General features: G+C 43.3%; 1 protein-coding gene across 2 annotated transcripts in view; it reads left to right on the forward strand.

The window, feature by feature from the left end:
- The window catches only part of LOC147103355 (lysosomal-associated transmembrane protein 4A-like), a 36,034-nt gene that overhangs the window by 4,372 nt on the left and 9,915 nt on the right, over nt 1-21,747 (forward strand). For both annotated transcript variants that reach the window (XM_085962855.1, XM_085962854.1), the window contains exons 2-4: nt 7,666-7,774; nt 8,533-8,609; nt 21,092-21,223. In XM_085962855.1, coding sequence (XP_085818981.1) covers nt 7,666-7,774; nt 8,533-8,609; nt 21,092-21,223 — 318 coding nt within the window. The remainder of the gene's footprint in view (nt 1-7,665; nt 7,775-8,532; nt 8,610-21,091; nt 21,224-21,747) is intronic.

Raw genomic sequence — 21,747 nt, forward strand, 5'->3', positions numbered from 1 at the left:
AGAGGTGTTTAAAATCATGTAGGGTTTAGATAGTGTAAATAAAGCAAAACTGTTTCCAATGGCTGAAGGGTCTTCTAACGCGAGGGAACAAATTTAAGGTGATTGGCAAAAGAACCAGCGGCAACATGAGGAAACTTTTTTTTTTTTTTTTTAACACAACGAGTGGTTAGGATTTGGAATGCACTGCCTGATAGGGCGGTGGATACAGAGTCAATAGTAGCCTTCAAAAGGGAATTGGATAAACACTTGAAGGAGAAAAATTGCAGAGATATGGGGAAAGAGCGGGGGAATGGGACTAACTGGATTGCTCTTCGAAAGAGCCGGCACAGACTTAGTGGGCCGAATGGCCTCCTTCTATGCTGTACTATTCTAAAGTTAGAATCACATTTCATAGAATTATTGTCTTTTTAGCATTCTGTGTGTAGCATGTAGCCTTGAGCCTTGCTTGCTTAATGGCAATTTTATTTTCCAGTAACTCTAATGCTACACAGTAGCATGGATATTGAGAACAATTGGCTTCAAAGTATTTTATTTTTCTCTTGCTAAAGGAATTTAAAAAAATTCATAAAGGAGCATATGGGATCCTGGGTTTTATAAATAGAGGTATAGACTACAAAGTAGAGAGGCAATGCTAAACCTATGCAAATCATTGGTTAGACTGCTGCTAGAATATTGTATTGTTTTGGGCACACTATTACATTAGAAAGGATGTCTAGGCCATGGAGGGAATGTGGGGAATCACTAAGATGATACCAGGGATGAGAAGCTTTGATTATGAGGAGAGACTGGAGAAACTGAGGCTCTTTTTACTAGGAGAAAGTTAAGAGGAGAGATCTGACTGACGTTGTTGAACTATGAAGGGTTTTGATGAGGTGAATAGGAGAAAACTACTTCCACTGGTTAAATTGGTGGGTAGAGGGCAGAAATTGAAAGTCCTCAACAAAAGAACAAAGGGAATGGTTAGGAGAATGTTTTTATGTAGTTTTTTTAGTATGTGGAGTACCCTACCAGAAACAGTGGTGGAAGCAGAATATATGATGCACTATCTCAATGGAAAATTTGCTTGGCAAACCTTAGATTTGAGTGGAATAATTGTATATATTTTATACCATTACATGCAAGCAATAAGATGTGCTTTGAGTCACATCATTGCCTTGCATTTAGCAATTTTTTTTTATATAGCTTAAAAACCATGCCGTGTCAAGGATAGGCTTGCTTGACTCCTTTTAAGCATTCTACAAATGAAATTGTATTTTCTCTCATCACCTTGGTTTGCTGTACAGAAAATCCTATATACCCTTTATAGTATTTCCAGAGAACTTTGTACTTCTGAGCCAAACTTTTTTCCATAAATGTTTCACTTTGCACGGCGTGAAGCTCATGTTGGTTTAGTTATTGTTACACGCATCAAGTCCAGTTTACCCATCACCCCACTGCTCATTGACTTACATTAGCTCCCGGTTAAGCAACGCCTTGATTTTTAAAATTCTCATCCTTGTTTTCAAATCCCTCCATGACCTTGCCCCTCCCTATCTAATCTCCTCCAGCTCCACAACCTTTTGAGATATCTGCACTCTCCAATTCTGGCTCCTGAGCATCCCTGATTTTAATCGCTCCATCATTGATGGCCGTGCCTTCAGCTGCCAAGGCCCTAAGCCCTGGAATTCCCTCCCTAAACCCCTCCACCTCTCTGTTCCTTCTTTAAGACGCTCCTTAAAACCTACCTCTTTGACCAAGTTTTTGGTCATCTGCCCTAATATATCCCTATGTGACTCATTGTCAAGTTTAGTTTGATAACAGTCCTGTGAAGCACCTTGGAACATTTTACTACGTTAAACGCACTATATAAATACCAGTTGTTGTCATCGTCGTATTCGTGAAATACAAAGTTTTCTATCCTGTCTTTTTCTATCTTCATTTTTTTCCTCTCTGAACTTGCATGGATCTCTGAGACTGCAGACACCCTCATCCATTTTCAAAGGAAGGACTGCATCACTTAAAATTTATGTCTTGCTGAAAATGTGATGCATAATCCTTTTCAGCCAATTACGAGATCGATTAGTGAAGTTTGATCTGATTGCATATATTAATGTCATGGGTCTAATTGGGACCCATTTATCTGCAGAATTCCACAGAGCTCTGTACTGAGATCACTGTTGTTCATCATCATTTATGGTTCTGAGGAAGGAGTAAACAGAACCCTTAAATTGATGAATGCTGCAATAATGTGCACGGGAGTTATTAATTCAGACCAAACTAATAGGGTGCTGGCCAATTTAGATAAGTTGGGTGACTGTCCCATATGTGGCACCTGTCCTTTAATGCGCACAAGTGCAGTGTCATGCACTTGGTTAGGAAACTCCAAGGCATACTTATAACATCAATTCAATTTTATTTGTCATATATGCAGCAGACGTGTGTACTGCACAATGAAATGTTGATTTTTACGAGTCCTCCCAACATTGGAATAAATATGTCATAACAATGTTAAAATACTAATAGAAATAGTCCACGATCATCTCCTTTGTTTTGCTGATGTTGAGGGAGAAGTTGTTGTACTTGCACCATTCTGCTAGAGCTCTTGCCTCCTCCCTGTAGCCTGTCTCGTCGCCATCTGTGATCAGGCCTACAACGGTAGTGTCATCAGCAAACTTGATGATGGAGTTGGAGTTGTGCGTGGCCACGCAATCGTGAGTAAACGGAGTACAGCAGGGGGCTGAGCACACAACCCTGGGGAGCTCCCGTGTTCAGGATCAGTGTTGAGGTGTTACTGCCTATTTTCACCACCTGGGGTCTGCCTGTCGGGAAGTCCAGGATCCAGTTGCATAGGGAGGTGTTAAGTCCTAGCTCACTGAGCTTGTTGACAAGCTTGGAGGGGATAATGGTATTGAATGCTGAACTATAATCAATGAACAACATTCTCACATAGGTGTTCCTCTTATCCAGGTGTGATAAGGCAGTGTGCAGTACAGTGGCGATGGCATCATCCCTAGATCTTTTTGGGCGGTAAGCAAATTGGAGTGGGTCCAGTGTGTCAGTTAGTAAGGAGTTGATGTGGGTTTTGACCAGCCTCTCAAAGCACTTCATGATGACAGAAGTGAGTGCTATGGGGCAGTAGTCATTTAAACAGGTTACTTTGGTTATTCCAGTCCCCAAAAAAACAAATGTCACCTTGAAGCAGGTGGGGACTACAGACTGGTACAGTGAATGGTTGAATATAGCCGTAAACACGGCTGCCAGCTAGTCAGCGCATTCTCTAAGGACACGACCGGATGCTTTGTGGGTGTTCACTCTCTTTTTAAAAAGTCTTGCTCACGTCAGCCACGGAGATTGAGAAGACCCGGCCGTCCTGAGCCGCGGGCGCCCTTGTAACAGGCCAGTTGTTGTTGGCCTCAAACCGGGCGTAAAAAGTGTTAAGCTCGTCCGGGAGAGAGGCATTGCTGGGCATGACACAGCTGGGTTTCCCTTTGTAGTCTGTAATAGATTGTAGTCCACTCCACATCCTTCGCGAATCTGAGCTATGATAGTGTGACTCCACTTTATCCATGTATTGTTTTTTTGCATTTTTGATGGTTTTTCTTAGATGAGTACAAGAAATCAAAGTACGAGCTATGTCCCCAGAGTTGAATGCGATGGACCGTGCTTTTAGCATAGCACGGATATCGCCATTTACCCATGGTTTCTGGTTGGGAAATGTTCGTACAACAATCCTCGGAACAACGTCATCTATGCACTTGTTTATGAAACTAATGACTGAATCTGTATATGTGTTGATGTCATTGTCCGAGGCATTCCGGAACATATCCCAGTCAGTGGAATCAAAACAGTCTTGTAACATAGCGTCTGATTGATCCGACCACCGTTGTAGCAATCTCATCACAGGCTTTTCCTGTTTCAGTTTCTGCCTATAGGTGGGTAGCAGCAGGATGGAGTCGTGATCTGATTTGCTGAAGGGAGGCCGGGGGAGGGCCTTGTATCCATCCCGGAACGGAGTGTAAACGTGATCTAGTGTGTTCTTGGCTCGCGTTGGGCAGGTGATATGCTGATGGTATTTAGGCAGTACTTTCTTCAGATTGGCTTTGTTGAAATCGCCAGCCACGATGAATGCAGCCTCTGGATGGGAAGTTTCAAGCCTGCTAATGGTCCCATACAGCTCGTTTAGTGCCCTATTTGCGTTGGCCTGTGGTGGAATATACACCGCTGTAATGATCACGGATGAGAACTCTCTCGGGAGGTAGAAGGGTCGGTATTTGATCATCAGGTGTTCAAGAAGATGTAAGTAGTTCCACGTCGGAACACCAAGAATTGTTGATCATAAAGCATACTCCACCCCCTCTATTCTTCCCCGAGTCCTTTGTTCGGTCTAGCCGGTGAATGTTGAACATGCGGGGTTATCTGTTACGGGTCAAGAAAGGGGTGTGCAGAGGAATAGTCGTTGATCAGTTGTTAAGATGCACAGGCAGCGTGAGATAGCCGTGGAGAAAATAAAAAGAATTTTAGGTTGTATTACCAAGACCATCAAGTGCAACTTAAGGAATATGTTTAGAATATATAAGGTTCTGGTACGTCTGCATTTAGAATATTGTCAGTTTTGGTCCCTGCACATAGTGAAGGCTATCGATGCGATAGAGACGGTACATAGGAGGGTGACCAGAATTCTACCAAGTAAGACTTAATTATGAGGATAAGCTCCAAGAATTAGGGTTGTTTACTTTTAAGAAATGTAGGCTTAGAGAATATATGATTGAAGTTTTTAAAATGATTACAGGACTGGTTACAGTCCAGTTAGATAGGTTATTTGAAATGGATAGTATAGTAGAACTAGTGGCCATTACTATAAAATCTGTATGCAAAGAGCTAGGTTAGCGGTCAGGAAGTATTTATTTTCAGTGTTATCACCTTTTACCACTAACTACCTAGTAGTGGTGAATATAAAATCACTACAGCCCTTTTTAAAGGGGAACTTGACAAGTTCCTGAGAAGAGGACATTGACAGTTAAAGGGGGAGTTGCTAATTTAGTTTTGATTTGTGATGGGCTAGCATGGTCTTCTAGAGCTTGCTTGATTGCCTTGGGGAGGTTGGAGAGGATTTTTCCTGAATTAGTTGCACTGCCTCTCCCAGGAAATAGCATGGTTTGAGGATGAGTGAATCGCACATAAGGTTGCATCATTAACGTGTTTGGTGTTCGTGTGGACCTGTTTTGTATGTTTAAGACGGGTCAGTTTTTCTACATAGGCTCTTTTTGTAAAGTATAAGGTAGGAGGACTTGCTGAAATGTGACCTTGTTACCATTTATATATTCTAAACATATTCCTTAAGTTGCACGTGATGCTCTTGGTAATACAATCTAAAATTCTATCTATTTTCTCTGCGGCTATCTCTCTCTCTGCCTGTGCATCTTAACTGATCTAACGACTATTCCTCTGCACGACTATTCCATTCTTGACCTGTAACAGATAACCCCGCATGTTATAAGCTGCAACAACATTACGTGTGTTTTTTTAAAAAGAAATTAGACAGTCATCAATTTACAACAAGCATAAAATTAAAATATTTGGATGTAAGTTTCAGCGGGAGTCCTTAAGATTAGAAACAATAATGGCCCTGAAATTGTGGTCGACGGCGTAGCTAAGGTTATCCGCTGACCTCCGAAAGAAATCCGTAAACACTGATCCCTTTTCGAGCTCTGTCCAGTTTTACTTGCATAGTGAAATGAATAAAAACAAGTTATTCAAAGGGAGTTGAGGGAAAAAAATTAGGCAGCAAACCTTGTTTCAACAATATCCAGTTACTTCATTATGCAAAAAGTCTGGTTGCTGGGAATAATTCATAATCGGAGTGAGAACAATATAAAGTAATGGCAGTGTTTGTATGGCAATACAAAGCTATGTTGATTATTAAAACAGTATGGGCAAATATTACTTTTTAAAACCCCCCCCCCCCCCCCCCCCTTACGCTGTGCAAACAGGCTCCTGTGCCTGTTTGCACCAGCCGTAAAATTTTCCTGCGTAATTGCTGGGCAGTTGGTGGGCAATTAGCCCAACTCTGCGCCAGCAATGAGGATTTGACAGTCGCAGCGGATGATCTGTCAAGTTGGAACTTGACAGATCGCAAGTTCGGGATTTAGCGCATGCGGAAATCCCAAACTTGCGGTCAATTTCAAAGACCGTATGATGCATACCGACCGCAAACTCTGCCCCATTGTTACTTTAGAATCTGCCAGGTTTGTGTGTATTACTGCAGCCTTTACCTTGGTAAAATATTGTTGTGGAAATGAAATGAAAGAATCAGCACTGAGAAAATAGATAATTCAAAGCTAAACATTTCTGGTAGAGATCAGGAGCACATTGCTCAAGATGACCTGAGCAAAGTATACAGAGGCATTGGAAGTTCTTTTATATTTTGGGGATGTCACATTCTCCTTCAAAGTTACCACAAGAGTCATCGAGTTACATTGAGCCTATAACACAGTCTGTGCCGGTGTTCATGTTCCACGCGAGCCTTCTCTCACCCCTCTTCATCTAACCCTATCAGCATATCCTTCTTTTCCTTTCTCCCTCATCTGCGTATCCAGCCTCCCCTTAAATGCATCTATGCCGTTGGCCTGAACTACTCCCTGTGGTAGCGTGTTCCACATTCTTACCACTCTTGGGCTTAAAAAAAAAAGGTTTCTCCTGAATTCCCTGTTGGATTTATTAGTGACTATCTTTATATTTATGGCCTCTAGTATTGGTCTTTACCCACCCCCCACCACACAAGTGGAAACATTTTCTCCATGTCTACCGCATCAAACCCTTTCATTATCTTAAAGTCCTCCTATCTGTCTTTCAGATGAGACGTTAAACCAGGGCCCCGTCTGTCCTCTTCCGGTGGACGTAAAAGGTTGCATGGCACTAGGGAAGAGGAGCAGGGGCGTTCTCCCCAGTGGCCTGGGCCAACATTTATCACTCAACCCACACCTAAAAAACAGATTACCTGGTCATTTATTTAATTGCTGTTTCTGGGATCCTGCTGTGTGCAAATTGGCTGCTGTGTTTCCTACATCACAACAGCAACTGCATTTCCAAAGTATCTCATTGGCTGTGACGTGCTTTGGGACATTGTGCAAGGTTCTTTCTTCTTTCTTTCTATCAGGTCAGACCTTGATGTGTATTTTTAATTTCCTTTGCTGTTTGGTGGACCTGAGTTATTTGCATGAGAATAAACAATTGCACCAGAATTTAATATGACACCTTTTTATATATAATAAAGGTTGAAAGATAAAAGTACTCTTATCTCTCAGTGCCTGCTATAGGCAGCAAGAATATACCTTCAATATCTACTATTTGTGAGCTAACCTACTCGGGATTTGTCCCGCCATCATTTGTGCAAATGTTTGACAACTCACTGATATGTTCTTTCTCCACTTTTTGTGGAGAAGTTTAGTTGAAATCTTAATCTATGAAATAAAGCAACAGCTACAGCTTTAAAAAAAAATCTTTGCAGAATAAAATTTTTAACTGGAAATTTAAGGAAATAAAATGTGTGTCACAATTAAGCAACGCCAGGGCTTGGAATTGATACTAGTGTCTAGTTTTGTAAATCTTGTAGCTCACCAATGTATGTTGGGTGACTACTGTTAATATACGCATTAAGTAATAGCAAAATGCTGTGTGTTCTAACAGGTTATTTGGACAGTAATGGCTGGATTTGAACTGGTGAGATTGTTTAGGCCAGATTCGAAAGTAGACCTGTCTCTGGTTGGTATTCATTTCGAAGGCGCCTTTCACAGAGGTAAGTGAATATCTTGGATGCTCTTGTCTTAATTCTTAATGAGGATTAGATTTGAAAATCTGCAGTAAACTGTGGAAATGGTGCACACATACAGTGCCAATTTCTTTAAGCACTCTAGATTGTGGATAACAATCTCACATTACAATAAAATATATAAAATTCAAAGGTTTTGGTGTACCACTTTCTATTTTAACACTGCTACAACAGAAGTGAAAATAAATGTAATGTAGCCTGGCAATAGATATAACTTCTTTTGGTAAAGAAATTTAAATGAGCCTGAAGTTTGGATGGGTGGTGGGGGAGAAATGTGTGTTTGAGAGGGAAAGCAAAAGACCTGCTAAAGTGACATATTTACCTTTGGCAGCTGCTATCAAGTTAAATGAAGATTGGTATCTCTTGATCCTGAATGTTAGTCCTGAGGCTCGTATCCAGATCAAATCTACAGTGCTGAGCAAAATTTAAACCATTCTCTTGGCCTCAAAGAAGCACAAATTCCAAAATGTTCTGATTGTCAAACCAAGTTACTTGAATACAATTTCAGTTCCCAACCTTGTAATTATTAAAATACAGGCTAATTAATCTAAAGTGTAGTTTTGTGGAAGTGTTTTTGATATTGAGTAACCCAGGGATACAGTGCTCCTGTCTCTCGTCACTGCTAAGGCAGTCTCCTATTTGACTTGTTGATAAATTGTCCCAGCTTAGTTCTGCTATTCACGGCCATTTTCGATTAATAAATTTCAATGCACTATGTCTTTCAGTGGACACTTTTACATCTCTTGTCTTTGACATTTTCATGACTGCTGTCAGTGGCTTAGGAGTTTATGGAATTATTAAGGTAAGGATCTACCAGTTTTATATTATGTTTATATATTTTGTCAACCAATGTGGCACCACCTCGAAGACATTGAGCTTCACAGAAGCTGTCATGTAACTGAATCTGGTGCAAAGCCTTCTTTCTAAATTTCAAAAATAAAAAGATCCTAGGCACCTGTGTTGATTCATGTGGGTAGAACCCAACAGAGTAGTTGGCTCCTTTTTAACATTAAAAAATACGTTGTTGTTCCAACAGCAGAGTTGCGCTTTAGGTGTTCATTTATCTATACATGCAGAGGTTCATTTTGCCCAAGTACAGAGTAGGTACTGGAGTCAAAGCACTAACTCAGCGAGAAGGCAGCATTCAATTATGATTAATACAGCAGCACAGGTCTTGCTGTACACGGTTTTTTTAATCTCCAATTTTCTGTACAATATAGGTCCATAAAGGTTTAGGACTGAGATGAGGAGAAATTTCTTCACTCAAAGGGTTGTGAATCTTCAGAATTTTCTTCCCCAGAGAGCTGTGGATGCTCAGTCGTTGAGTATATTCATGACAGAGGTCGATACATTTTTGGGAACAAAGGGAATTAAGGGATATGGGGATTGTGTGGGAAGGTGGAGTTGAGATAGATGAGCAGCCATGATCTTATTGAATGGCTCGAAGGGCCAAATGGCCTACTCCAGCTCCTATTTCTTATGTTCTTGTGAATCATAGAATGGTTACAGCACGGAAGAAGGCCATTTGGCCCGGATGAGCTGGTGCCGGCTCTCTGCAAGAGCTAGTCCCACTCCACCGGCCTTTCCCCGTAGCCCTGCAAATTTTTTTCCTTCAGAGACTTATCCAACTCCCTTTTGAAAGATAAGATTGAATCTGCCTCATCACTCTTTCAGGAAGTGCATTCCAGATCTTAACCACTCGCTGCATAAAAAAGTTTTTTCTTGCATTGCCTTTGTTTTTTTTGCCAATCATCTTAAATCTGTGTCCTCTGATTCTCGACCCTGTTTTTTTTATTTGTTTATGGGATGTGGGTGTCGTTGGCAAGGCAAGCATTTATTGCCCATCCCTAATTGCTTTTGAGAAGGTGGTGGTGAGCTGCCGCCTTCAACCGCTGCAATCTGTGTGGTGAAGGTACTCCCACAGTGCTGTTAGGTAGGGAGTTCCAGGATTTTGACCCAGCGACAATGAAGGATCGGTGATATACTTCTAAGTTGGGGTGGTGTGTGACTTGGAGGGGAACTTGAAGGTGGTGGTGTTCCCACATGCCTGCTGCCCTTGTCCTTCTAGGTGTAAAAGTTCGCGGGTTTGGGAGGTGCTGCCGAAGAAGCTTTGGCAAGTTGCTACAGTGCATCTTGTAGATGGTACACACTGCAGACATGGTGCACTGGTGGTGGAGGGAGTGAATGTTTAAGGTGGTGGATGGGGTGCCAATCAAGCGGGCTGCTTTGTCCTGGATGGTGTCGAGCTTCTTGAGTGTTGTTGGAGCTGCACTCATCCAGGCAAGTGGAGAGTATTCCATCACACTCCTTACTTGTGCCTTGTAGATGGTGGAAAGGCTTTGGGGAGTCAGGAGCTGAGACACTTGCCACAGAATACCCAGCCTCTGACCTGCTCTTGTTGCCACAGTATTTATGTAGCTGGTCCACTTAAGTTTCTGGTCAATGGTGACCCCCCCAGGATGTTGATGTTTGGGGATTCGGCGATGGTAATACGGTGAATGTCAAGGGGCAGTGGTTAGACTCTCGTTTGCTGGAGATAGTCATTGCCTGGCACTTCTGAGGCGTGAATGTTACCTGCCACTTATCAGCCCAAGCCTGAACGTCGTCTGCCAATGGGAACAGTTTCTCTATCTACTCTGTTCAGACCCCTCACGATTTTGAACACCTCTATCAAATCTCCTCTCAATCTTCTGTGCTCCAAGAAGAACAACCCCAGCTTCTCCAGTCTTATCAACGTAACTGAAGTCCCTCATTCCTGGAATCATTCTGGTAAATCTTTTCTGCACCTTCTCCAAGGCCTTCACATCCTTCCTGAAGTGTGGTGCCCTGAATTGCACACAGTACTCCAGTTGGAGCCGAAACAGTGTTTTATACAGGTTCATCATAGTTTCCACACTTTTGTACTCTATACCTCTTTTTATGAAGCCCAGGATCCTGTAGCCTTTTTAACTGCTTTCTCAACCTGCACTGCCACCTTCAATGATTTGTGCGCACGTACCCCCAGGTCTCTCTGTTCGTGCACCCGCTTCAGGATTGTACCATTTAGTTTATATGTCCTCTTCCCCATTCTTTCTACCAAGATGTATCACTTCACACTTTTCTGCATTAAATTTAATCTGCCATGTGTCTGCCCATTCCACCAGCCTGTCTATGTCCTCTTGAAGTCTTATCACTATCCTCCTCACTGTTCACTATACTTCCAAGTTTTGTGTCATCTTCAAATTTTGAAATTGTGCCTTGTACATCCACGTCCAAGTCATTAATATATATCAAGAAAAGCAGTGGTCCTAGAATCGACCCCTGCGGAACACCACTGTATACCTTCCTCCAGTCTGAAAAACAACCGTTCACCACTATTCTCTGTTTCCTGCCATTTAGGCAATTTTGTATCCATGCTGCCACTGTCCCTTTTATTCCATGGGCTTCAACTTTGCTGTCAAGCCTATATGTGGCTGTAAAATTATATCGCCCTTCCTCTCCGAGCACAGCCACATGCCGAAGTCCCATCCTGCTCAGTGTCTTCTCTGTGCAACCTGAATACATCCTTCCATTCCAAGCACAACAGTGTGCTGACGTCCTGGCCCACTCAACCTCTCTACTTTGCGAGAGACCCAAGCCCTATGTCTTTCCCGTAGAGTTTAGCAGAAAATCTGGTGGTGTAATATTCAATCAGAATAAATTTAAATAACAAAATAGAAGTGGTTTTACAGGAAAAGAGCGAAAGGAAAAGATCAACGGGGATAAAAAGCCGAATAATATTTGCAAACAAACAATGAAGAAAATAAGCACAAGGAAGAAAGAGGAGACCTGAAGGAAGAACAAACTAGTAGAGACAACAGCAAGCCATTCAGAGAGATGAAGAGGGGGAATGGAAGATCAAGAAATGAAGATATTAAGAATTAGACAAAACATTTACATGGAGAAAGGGGGCTGTACTTTCTTGCCTCTTGAGCACTGCCACAAGAGAATATGGCCGTAATTCTGCTGGCGCTCAAGGGCAGGTTTGGAGGCGGGTCAGAGGGTAAATCCGAAATGATTGATGGCGGGCTCTGAACACACTGCAAACCCGCCTCCATGCCACTTTCCCAAGTGTCGGGTCTGTGATTTTAAAAACAGACCCGACGTGAAGCGGCGGGTAAGGGATTAAAGGCACTTAACTGCTTGTTTAGAGCTATTTTGACACCATTTTTCAATTTTCCTACTTTTTGGATCGGGTTTCACGACGTTTGGAGAACACGCTAAGTAAGTGTGTCGTGAACACCAATGAGCTGGAAACTTCACAGTTGCAACTGCAGTCTAAAAGCTGCACTCCAATCTGGTCAGTTTCAAATGTCAGAGGTTGGTGATTGAACAATTTGGGAGACGCATTCTGTTTAGGCTGCAAGTATATGGTGTTCACTCTATATATCCACTGTCACCTGCATTGCTGGATTTTAAAGGCGCACTTGCCCTTCACTGTGCCACCTCATGGTCAGGACATATATGGCAACAATGTCAAACCTTCCTTCAACATAAATTTATTCCAACATAAGAAAAGAACAAACTTCACAATTAAATCGATCAGAATACCCAATTGAGAACCCTTTTGCTTATTAACGTGTCATCTTTCTCTTATGCGTGCTTCTACATTGTGCTCTCCCTGTGGCTTCAGCAGATGTAGAGACAGTCTGCTCACACCCCTACTGTGCCTGCTTAGATGCCTTTGGCGGTCATCCTGTGTTTTGGTGCCTGTGAAGGCCCCGCCAAAGTCTGCCTCCTGTGGCTGCACGGGCAGACTCGGCCATCACTGCTTGGATGCTCAACTGGGGCTCTGACTGAGGGGTTGGCAAGGGGATGGAAGTTTGAACTCTTGGAGAGGAGCCCTTATTTGCATGTCCCCTCCCACCATCATCCCTCTCATGGGCCAGCTGCACCTCTGCTAGCAAGTAGCTGGATAGCACCTTGCTGCACATCAGTGGGGGCATGTGGACCCATCTCTGTATTGACAGTCCTCATAACTGGGATGTCATGTATCTCTGGGTCCTCTCCACAATAGATGCCCATCTACCCTCCATAGCTGACCATCTATCTAGAAGAGTCACCATGTTGTTTTGATTCTGGCGACTGATTTCCTCCATGGAGGTTGCCATCCTTTCCATTGTGGAACCCACATTCACCATTTTGTGCACCATGGCATTGCTCATGTTTGAGATGGACTCCTCCATTCTCTGCACACTCGCAGTCAGCGTGGTTGCTAACCCAGTCAGAGCCTCCTGCACTTGTTCCTGAAGCACCAGGACCGCTCTATTCCTGGATGGCCCCAGAGGCTCGGTGTCTACATGCAGCTGAGCAGAGTTTTGAGCGCCCTGCGGCCTCAGACGAGGACTCTCCACTGCTGTTCTTGTCTCCACCATCTGCTCATGCTCACTTGTGAGCTGTGATACACCAGGTGACAACCCTACTCTATCTCACAAACTACCCACTGAGGTGTGTGTCTCTGCGCTGGTGCTGGGTGCACTCATTTCTGCTGACGCTGTTACCTCAGAGGATGGAGGTTCCTGTGAGGAGGAGTCCTGCTCTTTTTCCTGGACAGTAGGGAGGGGGCACTTGATGGTCCTGTGGGAGAGTAAAGACATGAGTTATACATGTGATCTGTAGATTGCAGACACATACCATTGTGCACATGTTCATATAAATGTAGTCATGATCATCAGATCCCATAATTGTCACTCATGAATGCCGAATCAGATGTTTGGAAAAGAATTCTGTCACCAGGTTGCTCTACTGAGCCCATCTCTCCGTCCCCCACTTCAAGCTCCTCAGGACCTCCAGCAATGCCTAGAGTTGCCTCCTCCGTGTTGGTCAGCTGTGCCACAGATGGTGGTCCTCCTCCTGTTCTCCCTCTTATTGTGGGCTCTCTATTCCTGCAATGAGGGAAAGAATTGGATTTTCAGTGAAAGTGATGGAATGAGTGTATAGAATGGATAGTTCCTCCTTTTTGAGTTGCTAGTTGTAATTGCATAACCATGAGGATGGGTGTGAGTGGTGCAGGGTTAGATGGGGTAGTGATTCTGTACATCTGGAGAGGGAAGGTTGATGGTGCAAGTGATGCTGGGTTGAGTGAGTGTGCAGGGGTAGGGTTGACAATGCAAAGTGATGGGGATGTGATGACAGGCACAGCAGAATTGAGGGAATTGTGCTTTTATACTTTTCCTGTGCGCAGGAGATCATTGAATCTCTTCCTGCATTGAATCCAGGTGCGTCTGGCATTGACCTCCCCGGCTATTCGCAGCCAGGCTGCCTTTGTCTGCTGAGGAGGTTTCCTTCTTCCATCTCCTGAGTACAGGACCTCATGACGAGCTCTGACTCCCTCAACAAGTACATGCAGTGATTCCTCATTGAACCGGGGAGCTGCCTTCTGTCTCTCTGCAGACATATTTAGCAGCATAAACGACTTTAGATGTAACTGTGGAATAGCCCGCTTAAGTACTGAGGCTGCACATGCGTCAGCCGAGCAGCTGAAAAGACCCGCACCTTGTGATGAGGGCGGGTAACCCACATGGCGGGCTCAATTAGCCCAATTAAACCAAAATTGTGTCTGCGGGCCGGCAGCGGGTCCAGAACCTGCTGAGCTCCGTTCCAGATGCCAACCCGCCTCTACGAACAGAATCGCAGCCTATGTGTTTCACTCTAGATGACCAAACATAACCTGAAATCTTTAAATTCCTGATTTTTTTTCACAAAATAAAATCTTTTTTTCCTATTCTTGCACCAACTTTTAAATCTGTACCTCTGCATTTGAGTTACAGTAAATTCTTACTATCCAATCAAATCAACTTTTATTGTCATTGTTAGTGCACAAGTGCAGTACAACGAAATGTAGGCTTGCGGCTCCCGAGAGAGTACATTTGGATTAAGACATTTAAACATTCAACATACATTTGGCTTGTAATACATTAACATAAACATAACCATAATAAAGTGCATTGGCAGATGTGCAGGCTTTAGAGTTTATTTGTGGAGTTCAGTAGGATGACAGCCCTGGGAAAGAAGCTGTTCCTAAATCTGGTCGTACGGGTGCGAATGCATCTGTAGCGTCTCCCAGATGGCAGGAGGGCGAACAGACTGGCTGGGGTGGGTAGGGCCTTTGATGATGGACCGTGACCTCTGTAGACAGCGTTTCTGGTATATGTGCTCTATGGTCAGTAGCCGGGTGCCGGTAATGCATTGGGCAGTTTTGACTACCCACTGCAGGGCTTTCCGGTCATAGTAGCTGCAGCTGCCATACCATACTGTGATACAGTTCGTCAGGATGCTCTCTATTGTGCAGCGGTAAAAGTTAGAGAGGATCAGGGGGTGACAGGTTACATCCCTTCAGCCTCCTTAGGAAATATAGGCGCTGCTGGGCCGCCTTCACCAGAGAGGAGGTATTGAGGGACCAGGAGAGGTCTTCCGTGATGTGGACTCCGAGGAACTTAAAGCTGTCCACCCTTTCCACCACAGCCCCATTGATGTGGGGATACTATCAGTTCTCTATTGTGTAAAATCATTTGTTTGTTTGGATGGTTGCATTTGGCTTGCCCAACATGATGGGATAGGTTTTGATGGCAAATTAGATTTGCTCTTAAGTGGAATTTCTGTAACTATCACATTTCAGATGAAGGCATATGCCACCTCGTATTCACTTTCCAACCCTAATAACTGGTTGGGTTGATGGTCATCTCTGAGAATGGTATCACTTTGGGTAGTCAATTTTTTATACTTGTAGTTTCACAAAATGATTGTATTGTAACTTTTGTGTCCTCCCTTAAGAACATTGCTGCATTTTTCTCAATAACTAGTTACACATTTTACACTGAAGATTTTGTGAGCTATTTTGTCGATATGTGAATGCAATATTGTCTAGAACATCAAGGTGGCTGGACATTACAAACTGTCCTGCATAGGTCTCTTCACCAAAATACAGCCAGGTTTCCATTGTAAAGCTCAAAGGAAACTTCGGTTTGGCACGATGGCTGGTGTAAGACCACATGCTTTATATCTAGAGTTTTGTCCCTTGGATGGGATGTTAACAGTGCCCCAGCAAATTGCAAACCTCTCGTATGGATGTAAAAGATCTCGTGACACTATTCAAAGAATAACAGGGTCCTGGCCAACATCTATCCCTCATCCAACACCAGCAAAACAGATCATTTAGACATTCCTTTCATGTTTGTGGGACCTTGCTTTGCAAATTGGCTGCCACATTTCCTACATTACAACAGTGATTGCACTCAAATACTTCATTGGCTGTGAAGTGTTTTGGGACATCTTGAGGTCATGAAAGGGGCTATATAAAAACAAGTTTTTTCTTTACTGTCGTTGGGATGCAGAGAGGCAAATAATTCTGGTGAAGCTCTGCACCTCCATTTAATGAACTGCTGTTCAGTAGGTGATGGTGGCAATGCACTCGCGTACTATGCCAGTCCTGCGGAGGTCCTCGTATCTGCCTACGAAGGACTTGACGGCGCACTATTCAGTTACTTAATAACCAACTAGTGGTAATTCTCCTGTGGTGTGAAAAGAAACAAGAGGTTAGGGGAGGTAAATTGGCTCGTACTCCATGCTTGGTGTTAGAAGGTTGACTCCGTTCCAATCTCCCCTGATGGACATGATAATATGGCACCTGAACAATCCAAGTGCAATATGCTAGGGCACTTAATTTTCCAGCCTGGTCCACTGGGGCTGGAATTCTTCTGACTCCGCACCAAATAACCCTGCAAGTCAATTTTTGTCTGGACAATCAACAGGATTAGCAGTACTACATGCTGGTAGACTTTGCTACATTCCAATAGTACCCTGCGGAGACTTGAAGACCTCATCTCTGCCACAGCACCACCACCACCCCCCCCCCACCCCCGGCAAACCTAGTCAGTTGCCAGACTGTATTCTATGTATGGAGTGGGGTGTCCCTATGGAGAAAAAGAGTATGTGCTCCATTTTTAGTTAACAAACTCCACCCTTGTGGATTTCTCAGCTTGGTTTAGAGACTCGCTAGATCATGGTAATTATGGATGAAGGCGGCCATTTGGCCCTTCCATCCAGAGAGATCCTAACATGCCTGCACCTCTGTTGTAGCATCCAATTGTTTCTTGCATTATTCCAGGCTTTTTGTCCCCATAGCTCTATCTAGAAGTTTATTCCACATGTTGATTATTCTTTGTAGAATTTCCTGATCTCTGTCCTAAAAGTACCCTTGTACAAAAGCAAAATACTGCGGATGCTGGAAATCTGAAATAAAAACAGAAAATGCTGGAAATACTCAGCAGGTCAGGCAACATCTGTGGAGAGAGTTAACGTTTCGGGTCGGTGTACCCTTGTCTAGTTTGATAGTGTCCCCTACTTCTACTCCCGCAAATTAATTTAATGGCCCATATTTTCCGATCGGAGTCTTCCTGCGTGCAGAGGCTTCCGATCTGGAAAAAGTCTACACCTTTGCCTGAGGGCTCCAGAGGTCCGGACATGTCCGCTCTTGGGCCTCTGCTCTACGAAATGCGCAGGGACTGGGTATCCCAGGGGCGCAGGCAGTTCGCAAGCATCCCTGGGATCACGTGGGCCATGAGGAACCAATGAAAGAAGGGAATCCCCCTTCATACTTTTGACGGGTCTCTCAGCTCAGATCTGTCAATAGTATGAATGGGGATCACTCAAAAAAACACATCAAAACATTAAATAATTTTTTTTAAATCACATTAAGATTTCATTAAATTAAATATTTTAAACAATTTCATTTTTTGAGAATTCGTTTTTTACAGGACTAAAAATAAACTTTTTTAAAAAGCATTTTTAAATTATAAATGAGTTTTTAAAAAATATATACTCTTTAAACTTTTTTTATGCTGGTAAAAGCAGGCCTTACGCCTGCTTTTACCAAGCGTAAGATTTTTAAGGGCTTGCAGCGGGCGGAGATTCTGCAGAAAGCGGAACTCTCTGCCCGCAGAGGCCCTTCTCCAGGGCAGGTGCAGGATCTGACAAGAGGATCAGAAGTGCCGGTTTTCAGTGCATGCGCTTCACATGCCTGAAACCGGCACTTGCAAGGTCCCTACGGGAATGTACACAGCTTATGTACACCCGTTGGGATCGGAAAATACGGGCCATTATAATATAATCCAGGTTAACTTTCTCTAGCTTTTAACAATCTTGTACCTCTAAGATCACTGCTTGGACACCTCCTTTCCTGTATGAAAAGCCTAGGTGTCTCCAGTATTTTCACATAACTAATACCCATGACACTTCTCTACATTGCCTCCAGTGCTTGAATATCTCTCGTTTTTTGGCAACAAGAACTGGACACAATATTCATGGTGCGGTCTGACTAGAACACTATAAAGTTTGATCATTACCTCTTGTATTCTACTGTTTTGGCTATGTAATTCAACATCCTATTGACTTTGTTGATTATTTATTAAGCCACTTTGGTCTTTTTCAGCTTCATCCTTGGCTATTTCAGCACCATTCATGATGTATATGTGTTGTCTATTTTTCCTTCCTATGTGTAGTACTTTGCACTTGTCTACATTAAATTTCATTTCCTTGTTCTACCCACTTACATATTTTACCCAACTGATTCTGCAATTTCTGAGCTGTCTCATCTGATTCCACTGCCCCTCCTGGTTTAATATGTGCAAATTTGAGTATCTGAATCCAGGTCACATTTCTAAATTAGAAACAGTACTTGTTTCCTACCCTTCAACCAATTTCTTATTTGTTCCCAGTGTTTACTTTAATCCCCACGGCTTTGAATTAATTAATAGCCTTTCTTGTATGATATGAAAAGCCTTTGGAAGTCCAAGTACACCACGTGGGTTGTCACTTCCTGGTTAGATAGGATCGCCTGACTCCATCCCTGCCTCCGCTCATCCGCTGCTGAAACCCTCACCCATGCCTTTGTTACCTCTAAGCTTGACTGTTCCAACGCACTCCTGGCCAGCCTCCCATCTTTCACTCTCCACAAACTTAAGCTCATCCAAAACTCTGCTGCAAGTATTCTAACTCGTACCAAGTCCTGTTCACCCATCGCTGACCTGACATTGGCTCCTGGTAAAGCAAGGCCTTTTTTTTCATTCTCATCATTGTTTTAAATTCCGTCCATGGCCTCTCCCATCCCTATGTCTGTAACGTCCTCCAGCCCTACAACCCGCCGAGATATATCTGCGTTGCTCCAGTTCTGGCCTCTTGCGCGTCCCTGATTTTATTTACTCCACCATTGCCAGACGTGCCTTCAGCTGCTGAGGCTCGGCTCTGGAATTCCCTCTAGAAACCCCTCCACCTCTCTTTCCTCCTTTTTAAGCCACTCTTTTTAAAACCTACCTGATTGACCAAGTTTTTGGTCATCTGCCCTAATATCTCCTTCTGTGGCTCTGTCAAATTTTGTTTGCTAACGCTCCTGTGAAGCGCTTTGGGACATTTTACTGCGTTAAAGGCGCTATATAAATGCAAGTTGTTGATCCATACCTCTTCTGAATCCATATTGAATGCTGGTTACTAGGTGGTTGTTGTTGTACAAATGGTCTTCAAGTTAGCAAAATTAAAGCCGATGGGATTAAAGGGACAGTGGCAGCATAGATACAAAATTGGCTAAGGGACAAAAAGCAGAGAGTAGTGGTGAATGGTTAGTTGCTTTTGAGACTGCAGAGAAGTATATAGTGGCATTTTCCAAGGATTGGTATTGGGGCCACTGCTCTTTTTTGATTTATATTAATAAAAAGAAAGACTTACATTTATATAGTGCCTTTCACAACCTCAGGACATCCCAAAGTGCTTTCCAGCCAATGAAGTACTCTTGAAGTGAGTCACTGTTGTAATGTAGGAAACACGGCAGCCAATCTGCGCTCAGCAAGGTCCCACGAACAGCAATGTGATAATGACCAGATAATCTGTTCTTTTTTTTTTAGTGATGTTGATTGAGGAATAAATATTGACCAGGACACTGGGGATAATTCCCTTGCTCAATTTCAAAATAGTGCCATGGGATCTTTTACATCCACCTGAAAGAGCAGATGTGCCATCAGTTTAATCTCTCATCCGAAAGACACCACCTCCTGAGTGCAGCACTCCCTCAGTACGGCACTGGAGTGTTAACAGATTTTTGTGCTCAAGTCTCTGGAGTGGGACTTGAACCCACAACCTTCAGTTATGTGGAGAGACTGGAGAAGCTGGGGTTGTTCTCCTTCGAGCAGAGGTTAAGAGGATATTTGATAGAGGTGTTCAAAATCATGACTGGTTTTGCTGGAGTAAATAAGGAGAAACTGTTTCCATTGGCAGAAGGGTTGGTAACCAGCGGACACACCTTGTTTAAGGTGATTTGGTAAAAGAACCAGAGGCAACATGAGGAAACTTTTTTTTGCACAGTGAGGTTTTGTGATCTGGAATGCACAGCCTGAAAGGTGGTGGAAGCCAGTTAATTAGTAACATTCAAAAGAGAATTAGATAAATACTTGAAGGGGAAAAAATGTATAATGCTGTGGGGAAAGAGCAGGGGAGTGGGACTAATTGGCTGGCTCTTTCAAAGAGCTGGCACAGGCACGATGGGCTGAATGGCCTCCTTCTGCAGTATATTTCTATGGAATAGAATGGAGACTAATGGGTCTGTAGTTGCCTGTGCCTGTTTTATCCTTTTTTAAATTATGGGCACCACATTAGTCTGTTCCCAATCTTCTGGTAACTTCCCAGTGTCCAATGACTCCCTCGTAATGATAGTGCTTCAAAAATCTCTTCTCTAGTCTCTTTCAGCACTCTTAAGATGAATACCATCTATCCCTTGGGATTTAGTCGGTTTGAGCCTGGTTAAGACTTCCATATCATTTTTAACAGTTGTTGAATTTATTTGGGATATCTTGCAAGAGGGAAATGTTGCTTATGGATTCCCTTGTGAATACTTGGAGGAAGTACTTTATTCAGTATTTCCACTATTTTTTGTCATTCTCGGGCCTCAATTTTTTTAAAGGGGGGCAGCAAGGATGCACGGGAGCCCAGTAGTGGGCGGTGAACCTGGCATGGTCGGGGACTTGATCGGCAGGGCCTCATTTGAATAAACCTTTCCAGAGTCCTGCCTGGCACCCGGCCGGATTTATTACCTGGCCGGTGGGTGGGAGTGGGAATACCGGCACAACCCAGTGGAAACTCAACCCATGAAGTATAAAGTAAGACATTTTCAATGAGTAATTATTTCAGTTTTTCAATTTTCCAAACCCTCCAAGAAAACACACATGGGGAAGTTAGTATTCCAATTGACACTTTTTTCCCCCATTTTATTTCCTGATCTAGTACTATCCACATTTTCTGACTCCATTTATATGTTACATGGTAGTGGACTTCATCATCTATTGCATAGAAATACTTGGCATCTATGTTGAACTTCCAGAATATGTACGCACCAAGCATTATGTTCAAAATGTGGTAAGTACCAATCACTATACTTGGGGTCTTGGGTTTCCCATTTGAAAGGGAATGATTCTTGTTCCTTTTTTTAACTTATTCTCAATTTTTCTTTGTACTGTGTTCTTGGTTGAATAAGATAAGATTGTCGTTAATGGTGGTTCCCTCACCTTTGGAATGTCCCACTCCTTTTGTAAATCTGCTATCCCCTCAAAAAAAAAAAACCACTGCTACCCCATCCCCATGTGCTGTCACCTCCCAATTCCGTGCCCATCTTTGCCGCAACTCTCTTTGGACCTCTCCAATCAGGTTTCTGCCCTTGCTGCAGTACTGAAATGGACCTAGTCAAAGTCACAAATGGCATACTGAGTGTGTGAGCGTGGTGCACTTTCACTCCTCGTCCTTCTCGACCTCTTTGCAGCCTTTGGCACAGTTGACTCTGCCATCCTCCTGCAACCCTTCTCCTTTGTTATGCAGCTGAGTGGGAATGCCCTTGCTTGGTTCCACTCTTAAATATCCAATCGTAGACAGAGAATCTCCGGCAA

Source organism: Somniosus microcephalus, chromosome 20 (genome assembly GCF_052327205.1).
Source record: "Somniosus microcephalus isolate GS21.2 chromosome 20, FLI_Smic_1.0, whole genome shotgun sequence".
Classification (NCBI taxonomy): domain Eukaryota; kingdom Metazoa; phylum Chordata; class Chondrichthyes; order Squaliformes; family Somniosidae; genus Somniosus; species Somniosus microcephalus.